General features: G+C 45.3%; 1 protein-coding gene across 1 annotated transcript in view; it reads left to right on the plus strand.

The window, feature by feature from the left end:
* LOC106812527 (GTP-binding protein REM 1-like) overlaps positions 1-2,142 on the plus strand; it is a 69,090-nt gene extending 66,948 nt beyond the window's left edge. Inside the window, exons 3-4 of the mRNA XM_014816424.1 lie at positions 1,032-1,221; positions 1,829-2,142. Of these exons, the coding sequence (XP_014671910.1) occupies positions 1,032-1,221; positions 1,829-2,094 (456 nt within the window). The 3' untranslated portion in view covers positions 2,095-2,142. The remainder of the gene's footprint in view (positions 1-1,031; positions 1,222-1,828) is intronic.
* The last annotated feature ends 8,034 nt before the right edge of the window (positions 2,143-10,176 follow it).

Genomic DNA, 10,176 nt, shown 5'->3' on the forward strand with positions numbered 1-10,176 from the left:
CAGAGAACAGCGAATAAAGAATAGAGACTCGGCAATAGATGATGGGAAACAGAAAATAGAGAATAGAGAACAGAGAACAGCGAATAAAGAATAGAGACTCGGCAATAGATGATGGGAAACAGAAAATAGAGAATAGAGAACAGAGAACAGCGAATAAAGAATAGAGACTCGGCAATAGATGATGGGAAACAGAAAATAGAGAATAGAGAACAGAGAACAGCGAATAGAGAATAGAGACTCGGCAATAGATAATAGGGAACACATAATATAGAATATAGATAAGAGAATAGACGATAGAGAACATATAATAGAAAATAAAGACTAGAGAATATATGATAGATAAACAGATATTAGAGAATACAAAATAGAGAGGATCGAATAGAGAAAAGAGAACAGGCACCAGCGACTAGTGACTAGCGATGACAGCATAGTGACTAGAGATTATAGAATACAGGATAAACGATAGAAAATATAGAATAGTAAATAAAGCAAAGCGAATAGAGAATAAAGAATAAAAGATAGAGAATCGAGAATCGAGAATTAAAGATAGAGAGTATAGCGTATAGAGTAGAGAGTAGAGAATAGAGAATGGAGAATAAAGACTAACGAATAGAAAAGGGAGAATCGAAAATTATTGATCGAGGAAACAGCTAAAACAGAACCCTTATGACCATTGACTGTTGGAGATATACGTATGTGCATAAGGCTTAATGGGATCTGCGCCTAATAGAAAAAATCACCAGCCCGTTGGCGTTTGTTATGCATTGCTACTGATTGGATGTTTACGCTGCGCAGTGATCCTTTAGGGATATATCACGTCAGTAGGGTATAGAAAACTCAACCCACTCATCAGTTTGCGATGGTGCTGGTATCACATTGCAAGGCTTTCTATTAGAAAGGGTAACAATAGAATCGGTCCGTCTGGTAATTTAATAACAACAGCAGCCATCGTCACAATCTGATGTATGTGATCACGTTTCGTTGCTGTTTACAATTCCTAGTTTATTTTGTGTCTCCCCCCCCCCCTACAGAGTGCGGACACGCTAAAAGACACGGCAGACGCTTACGTCATCGCTTACTCGATCACTGATAGGCGGACGTTCGAACGCGCCGTGGACGCCCTCTATTGTCTTCACCAGCACAACGAGGGCATTTACAAGGCAGTGATTATGGTGGGGAATAAGAGTGACCTAGCACGCAGCAGGACAGTCGCCGACGAAGGTAATGAAAACGTACCCCGCCCGACGCCGCATTTGTTCGACGATTCTCGTCTGTTTATTAATGGCGGTGTACCGCAGCACGACAAATGTGTGCACTGGTTAGGTCTTTTTGATTGCTACCTCTCAGGGCGACGGTTCGCCCATCCGCGCGCCTTGCTTTGATATTTTAACTCGGGCGTATCAAACGAGCAGAGCTCCCTCATCGGGATCCCGCAGTGCGCGCCGTGTTACAATGGCTGCTCGGTCGGGTAATGATTTTACGTGGGTAGAATAGCGAATAGGAAGGAAGGTAGCAGTGGATTTGGGCCGATTGTCAGCGAATTGATGGCGTTGCGCTAAACGAGACGTATGATGCGTTCGTAACTAGGGTTACTCTTGCGGGAGGGTAGAGACGAAAGCTTTCTTACTCGGTGCTTAGCGCATCGGCTTATGAATACATATACGTGATATGGCATTACACACGCAGACACACACACACACGCACACATACACACACGCACGCACACACGCACACACACACACACACACACACACACACACACACACACACACGCACACACGCACGTACTCATATATAATACTGATCGGGTGTCCTGTTTCCGTTGCAGCGGCGATGTCGGTGGCGCTACAGTACGGCTGCAAGCTGACCGAGGCGTCGGCGGGAATCAACCACAACGTCGACGAGCTACTCGTCGGCATTATCAAACAGATTCGGCTCAAGAAACGCAAACTGCTCGCCGACCACAGCGCAGCGAGCAAGACCTCCAAGGAGAAACCTACCTGTGTGCCAGGCCCGCGCTCGCTGCTAGAGAGGCTGTTCCATAAGAAGCACAAGTACATATCAAAGTCGTGCACGAATCTGCATGTGCTGTGAACATACAACGAAGCCGCCGCGGTCCGACGGAGGAGAGAGGGAGATGGATAGATGGAGAGAGGGAGAGGGGGAGATGATGAGAGGGAAAGAGGGAGAGAGGGGAAGGGAGAGAAGGAGAAAGGGAGAGAGCGGAGAGGGAGAGAGGGAGAGAGGGAGAGAGGGAGAGAGGGAGAGAGGGAGAGAGGGAGAGAGGGAGAGAGGGAGAGAGGGAGAGAGGGAGAGAGGGAGAGAGGGAGAGAGGGAGAGAGGGAGAGAGGGAGAGAGGTGAGAAAGTGAATATGGGGAGAAGCAGTAGGGCTGAATAGAGGAGATGGGGGATGGGAGAGGATGTCGAAGGAATGAGAGAAAGGGGAGCTGTAGGAGGTGGGGAGGGATGATTAGTGCAGATGGCAGGAGGAACGGGAGAAGGCGGAAGATGGGAGAGCCGAGCGTGTCTTTTTTTTAAGAATATAATTCGTAGGTTTTGTAAATATTTGTACCGGGTCCGTTTCGCAACGGACGAAGCATGCAGAGGTTCTATTTTGACGCGTCGAGAATTTTTTCTCAAGAATATCTGCTCTACTTCTGTCGTAGATTTACCTGCTGCAACCAATACACTGTCGGAGCTGTTTTCAATGCCCGAGAGTGTATTTAAATGTATTTATTTGAGCAGGCGGTGTAGCTACACATGACGTCGAGTAATGGACAAGATATACGAGCATATCACGTATAGCTATAGGCTAGAACGCCGTCAAACACCTTACTGTGGTGTGCGAGACGAGCAAATCTGCCTTATAGTCGTTATTTGTGTGTTTTAATTTTGTTTCTTAACAAAATAACGGAGCCAACGAGTATCTATGTGTGTATAAGAGAAGCGACGTGCAGGCGTGAGCGAGTGACAATTCCGTTATCGTACTGCCTTCATAAATGCCAATCTCGTATATATATATATATGTGTGTGCGTTTTAGGCGTCACGGTATACGTGAGAGTCGAATGAATCGTTCATTTGATTAAACTATAAAGAATTAAATTAATTGAAATCAATACTCGTCTACATGTGAATGATGAATGTCACTTATAGATGTTTTCAAGCTATTGAAACCGCGATGTGTGCTTTCTCGAGTTTACTCTCCCATCACATAATTAGCTCCTTACTAGTATAACCACGATGTCGATAGGTGAACTCACTGATATACGAGTGTGCTCTCGCTATACGAGTAATTTTTCTCCGCTATACTTCAGAGCGCACACATATTTAATTGGTTTTGTGGTGGTCCGCTTAGCGGATCTCTAATCAGGTAGTGCTCATTAAACAGGAACGCCACCAGGGGACGCTGTAGCCTCACTCTCGAGGGGAGTACGTACGTGCGGATCTTTTTCTTCTCATTCGCTGCGTGTAGGTTATATATGCTTTGCCCCATGCAACGTCTGTTTATGTCAATAGTCACGTCTGTCGTGGGAAATGCTTTGTGCGCTGTGAAGTCGATGCTTTCCTTGGACTTTGTTAGAAGCTACGGCACACACTCCGGCAACATGCGACGGGAGAATATCACCACCACCGCGTCATTGCGGCGCAAGCACGCACGAACGCACGCACGCCCGTGGCGAGTGTTTTCAGCTAATACCAGAGTGTGCGTATACGTGCGTTCGTTCCTGCATGCGTGAATGCGTATAGGTGCGGGCGCGCGCGCGTGTGTGTGTGTGTGTGTGCGGGTACGCGCGTTATCATTTCTTCGTCGCGTTATAACTCGGTGAATTGCGTTATATAATAATCGTTGGACGAGATGATTGTTTTCAGATCTGTAGATTTGTTACCGTTGCTTTCGTACCGTGTGTGTGTGTGTGCGTGCGTGCGTGCGTGCGCGTGGTTGTGTGTGCGTGCGTATGTGCGTGCGTGTATGCGTGTGCGTGCGTGCGTGTGCGTGTGTGTGCGTACACGCGCGCGAGCTCGTATACACGCACGCGCGTAGCTCTCTGAGCGCTGCATCGCCGTCGCGCGTGAATTATCATTGATGCTTGATCGCTGTTGTTGAGCTTCGATGCATTTCCGGCATCATACGCTACATGAGCTACTAAACGTAACTTGCTAATAACTGCTAGAATTTGATGGGGAATTAAGCCGTCTTTCCGAGTTTAGCGCTGGTGTGTGAGAACCGCACACGGCGTAATTAACACACTTTTTTTTTGCTTGGGAGCGGTGGACGAAGCCGCGCGGTGTATGTGTTATTGGGGTATCATCTTAGGCAGTTCGGTATTGACCACGTAGTAGGATCAAGAGCGTATTAACCTTCTTAATACGCTCTTGGTAGTATCTACATTGGTCTGGTGGTGGTAGGGGGCAATGTGGCACCGCTACCCACGACCTTTTTCGTGTATCCTTCGTGCATGTATATACACAAACTTCACCGTTATCAGCAGCCTATATCTAGTAAAATACAAACAAAAAACAGGCAAAAGTCAACCTATCGCCGTCATGACTATCTGCGTCTAGACGAAATGATGTGCACCATTGTATCACTAATGACTCATTTCATATTTTTGAGATTGAGTTAACTTTATCAGGCGCTAGATGTCGCTAGCGAATCACAACGTTGTCTTTATTGCACGGTAGGTCTATTTCTTTACATTTACTGTTTAGGCCTGTTTCTCATGTTGATACTGATCATACGAATAAAATTCCGAGTATCTGATTAATTTTGGCTCTTGATATTTTTAAATTAACGTATTCTTGTTCACGACCATGTACAATCCGTTCATGGTCGCTACATAACATATTACATGTTTCGTGAAATGTTCATCCCATAAACGGACATCGTGTAACAGTAACGATAATATGGAAAAATATTTATATAAAAATACATTCATTATCAACTGCTCTAGTTGTATGTACAATATAACTCTGAAACAAAGCATTTTTTCTGAATCATTCAAAGTATCTTGAAAATCACATACACACACCATAAACTGTTGTTGGAATCGTAATGTCAAGTATTGGAGAGCGCATTCACAAATCATACTTACCTGGCATCGGGGCTTCCATGATCAACAAGGCGGATCCCCCAGGAAGAGGCCTTTCCATTGCACTTCGGTTTGGCTGACTCCTGCGATTCTCTCAAATCGAGGGAACTCGGGTGTATAATTTTTGTTAGAGGGGGACTGCGTTCGCGCTATCCCTCATTATCAAACAAAAGATAAGAAATCTGAAACGAAGTCCTTTGGTTTATATCAAACGAATCGAAAGCGTGAACAAAATTCAGAAAAGTATAGAATCTGTCGGTAGCAAGTAACACGATCGTTACACATCGAACATTTTTTAGTTTTGTTGTTTAATACCATAATAATTTATTGGATATACGTATTTGTCGTATCAACATCGATCAATCTATAGTTGTTTTTTATTCGCAGGGAGTGCAACCCGTCATGTATCGTGAAATGGTTTTGCGGCTATTCTGAAGTAATGCAAATATCTCCTGTCAGGCAAGCAGAGACAACAGTTACTGGTAATCGCACACAGAGCCATGCAGCCCCCTTCCCTGCCGCCGAACGTGATCAGACACTACATCGCGCTGCCATCTGGTGGCCGGTGTGGCAAACTGTTGGCCCGTTTAGCGCCATTCAAACGATGCTGATCGGTTAGACATCTGTTGCAATAATTATACGCTGACAGTGTCACGGTTTTTCACAAAATGCGAAGTGCGTGTCAATGCGAAGAGAAACTGGTTAGTAGCAGCAACAGCCGCTTAAAGTGATTACGTCACCGTAAATAGTAAAAAAAACAAAAACATTTCCACTTTTTCACAAAATATAAGTAATTCTGTCTACTTTTTATGATTAAATTGCTGCATTATACTTCTTATTTTACTATATTGTTTGATGTGAACATACACTCGTGACGCATACATAGCCCATAGCAAGCAATTAATGTCAGGACCACTAATATCAAATCGTCCAGGTTTTTTGGATTTTTAACTAGTTGAGAAACAATCATATCAGGTAAGAATTTGACCATACGTTTAGTCCCGTTAGTTCTTACTTTTAATGTAAAAAAATGGCAACAAAAAATTTACAAATTTCACCATAGAAAATTCGTGACATAGTCAATTTAAACGCGCACCTGTTTTATATTCGTTTACCCCACGGGCGCACAGAGCAAAACCGGTCGTTCCATCTTCTATAGTTGCAAGCATGTTTGCCAGAAGGTGTGAGTGTACGGCGGTTTTGGATTCATGGGCCTGTAATCAGTGTGTTGCTAGCGTCTCATCGAACCGTGCAATTAGTCTCGTATCTCCTATTTGCCGTTCATTTGCCCAAATTAGAGAGTAGTTGGCAAGCGCCGCGAAAATGAAGCGATATTAATATAATGACAGGTTACGGCGAAAGCGTTTGTCACAGGTTCAGACTGTATAGAATGTTACGTTGCCATTAGGCGAAATACGATGCATTACGTAAAGTAAATACTCGTGAGTACGTTTGGGATAAACTTACGTGATAGAAACCGGAATGAAACACACACACACACACACACACACACACACACACACACACACACACACACTCAGGCGCGCCACGTACGGCACGCACAGCACGCCGCTGCGCGCACACACACACACACGCACACACACACACACACACACACACACACACACGCACACACACACACACACACACACACACACACACACACACCTATGTGTGTACGCTCACACGCACCCACGTACGTTAACACGCGCGTGCGCGCACACGCGCATATATTTCTAAAATTAAAACTTTAATGAGACGGTGACACGCACAGCTTATACGAGCGCATGAACTACACAAAGCATGTGGAGCAATATGTGAAATTTTTCTTCGTTTGTAAACGGATTTCAACAACGGAGAAAGTAAATGTCGCTGACCTGCAGACTGGCGGCCAGGCTCACCTAACCGATTACGGAAAGCTGTTCTGTCGCTGCATGCTTTCCCGCCAGCTCTTTCGACCAAGATATCTACAATTCCCCGCACAACATTGCCGTNGAGAGAGAGAGAGAGAGAGACGATAGGTCATCGTCTCGCGAAAAGCTTTCTTAGCGTGAATTATCGCCGAGAAAATCCACGTTAGCTGCTGAAAGGTTTTCTTGCTCTGCACCTACTAGACGCCTTGCCACACTATCTCTCGATCTGCCCACATGCCTGCCTGCCTGCCTGCCTGCCTGCGTGCCTGCCTGCTTGCCTGCCAGCTTGCCTGCTTGCCTGCCTGCCTGCCCTGTCTGTCATGACCGTTTCAGTATGATGATTGTACATCTATATCGATAGAACGAGCGTATAATTCGTTTAGGATTTTGCCTTCCATGTTAGGGTTTCGGCTCACGTACACAGGGCCGCGCATACCAGGCCATAAACGCCTAATGAAATAAGCATCAGATCACGAAGTAGAGTTCAGTGCTCTAACTTCTCTCTCTCTCTCTNTGTGTGTGTGTGTGTGTGTGTGTGTGTGTGTGTGTGTGTGTGTGTGTGTGTGTGTGTGTGTGTGTGCGTGTGCGCGCGCGCGCGTGTGTGTTTATGTATATATGGTAATATGTATGCTATATGATGCACGCGTTTCAACGAGGTTTATCGATGAAAGCGTTGAATCTGTATCTGCGACGACACTAGTGCCAAAGTTCGTGCATGCCACGTCCCCTCTGCGAGAATAGTTGCAGGCTGGAGAAGAGGGAGATGGACAGGAGGTAGAGGAGGCATGTTCACAGGCTCAGTCACACATTCAGGATTTACATTAGGTTACACGTCCAAATGAATAGTCGGCGAGATGTGTGGGGCGGAAAATAGCGCGGGATGGCGAAGGAGGAAGGGAAAGAAAGAAAGGGTGCATGGACAGGAAGGAAGAATAGGCATGGGAGAAAACGGGGGCGATGGGAAAGGGCAAGCGAATGAGAAGGGGAGGAGGTAGAAGAGAGAAAGGGTGGATGGACGGGAAGGAGGAATAGGCATGAGAGAAATCGGGGGCGATGGGAAAGGGCAAGCGAATGAGAAGGGGAGGAGGTAGAAGAGAGAAAGGGTGGATAGACAGGAAGGAGGAATAGGCCTAAAAGAAATAGCGGGCCAGGGGAAAATAGCAAGCGAATGAGCGGACTGAAGGGATGGGAATTAGAGAGGAAAGAAAGAAGGGAGAAATGATGCGAGGTTAGGTGTAAACGAGGGAGGTAGGATTAAAAGCTGAGTTAGGAGGATGGTGACAGAGCGGGAGGTACAGGAAGGGTTATAACTAATGCAATAATGGAACATCCCACCACACGCCGCGTCAACTACGCTTTGAATGGCTGAGGGTTTGAAGTTTTGTAAATGCTTACCGAAATATTACTACATATTTTTCAAGAAAAAAATAAACAATAGTTAGCCTTCGTTTCTTTTATTGTATTAATAACGGCAGCGCCACCTTGACGGGGTGCCGCGCATGCCTTACAGCAACTATTCACATTAATTATAAATCCTATACGATTCTTCATGATTGAGATGTACGGAAAATATGGAGACGGCAGAAGAGAGCGGGCAAGATGTCTCTCGCTCGCGCGCTTTCTCTCTCTCTCCCCCCCCCTCTCTCTCCCTCTCTCTCTCTCTCTCTCTCTCTCTCTCTCTCTCTCTCTCTCTCTCTCTCCTCCCCTCTCTCCACCTCTCTCTCTCTCGTTCTCCCTGTCTCTCTCTTTCTCGTCCCTTTTTGCTCAAGCTAACTTTGTCTTCGGAATTCTAAAATAAATCGCCTTAAATCGTGTCTTGAATTTTTTAAATAGCTTTACGTGGTCTAATGCTAATCACGTGTGTAAAGTGCATGGCCTTCACTTTGTGTAAATAGAATGGAAATGAAAACGTGTACTGGGATCGGAGAAGTCAACCAAGCAAGGTGAATCGCATCGTACACGCACACGCGCGCCCACACACACACACACCACATACACCACATACACGCACGCGCACACACACACACACACACACACACACACACACACACACACACACACACACTTTCTCGTTACACTACTCAATCAGATGAACGACCTTAAAACGGGAATCGTGCAAGTATTGCGTAATGGTATAAAATCACTCTGCCACATCATTACGAGTGAGTTTTTTGTATAAAATGCAAATCCTATCAGCAGTAAGTACATTACTGAACATTCATAGGTTGTTAATGTGCTTAGAGTAGTTGAAAATCTGAAACATTCCAGCTATTTACTTTTTTGGCGCGCACAAAAAAAACTGTTTGACATGGAAAATGTCGAGATGTTTGTTCAACTCAAACATAATTACCAATTAGCCATATACAGTGCAACTATACATAACCACAAGGAGTGAACTAACTCATATAGTTATATTTGCATAGTTTATCTTTTGTAAACAATATAAGAATTTCAACGTTGAGGTAGTCGGTTTAAGGCCGACAGGATTAGCAGAAATCTATTATTGTATGTTGAAATCATCATCGATATTAGGTAATCGCATACTTTGGCAATAGGTAATGTGTAGCTGCAGTGTATATGTACCTACTAGGCGTAGTCCTTCAAGTAATCTCTGTAGGTATTTGACATAAGACGATTAACTTGCGTGCATAAAATGGGCATACGCACATGCGTGTGTTTCCTTGGCATCTTGCCAAATAGCGCGCGGTTGGGTGTGGAGGCCACACGCAATTTCTGAATTACGTTTCTTACGGGATTTAGGGATAGGCATTGTAAATGTATTTGTCACCGAAGGCGTTTTTTAAATTATCTATTTCATTGGCCTGTGAAAGTCCGTTTGCGGGGACCATTATATGCCATTACGTGGAACCCCCGAGAGGCGACCCCCGTGTTCGCTATTCAACCCGTGAGGTGGTTAGTACGGTTTATTTGGTGTGTATTCACCTATTCGTAACAGATTCACGCACCACCCCACGGACGATGAGGTCATTATATATATACTCATCCACGCACACACAGGTACACACACGACATACGCACACACACACACACACACACGACACACGCGCGCGCACACACACACACACACACACACACACACACACACACAACAACACGACACACACACACACACACACACACACACACACACACACACACACACACACACAC

This window comes from Priapulus caudatus, unplaced genomic scaffold (genome assembly GCF_000485595.1).
Source record: "Priapulus caudatus unplaced genomic scaffold, Priapulus_caudatus-5.0.1 Scaffold657, whole genome shotgun sequence".
Classification (NCBI taxonomy): Eukaryota; Metazoa; Priapulida; class Priapulimorpha; order Priapulimorphida; family Priapulidae; genus Priapulus; species Priapulus caudatus.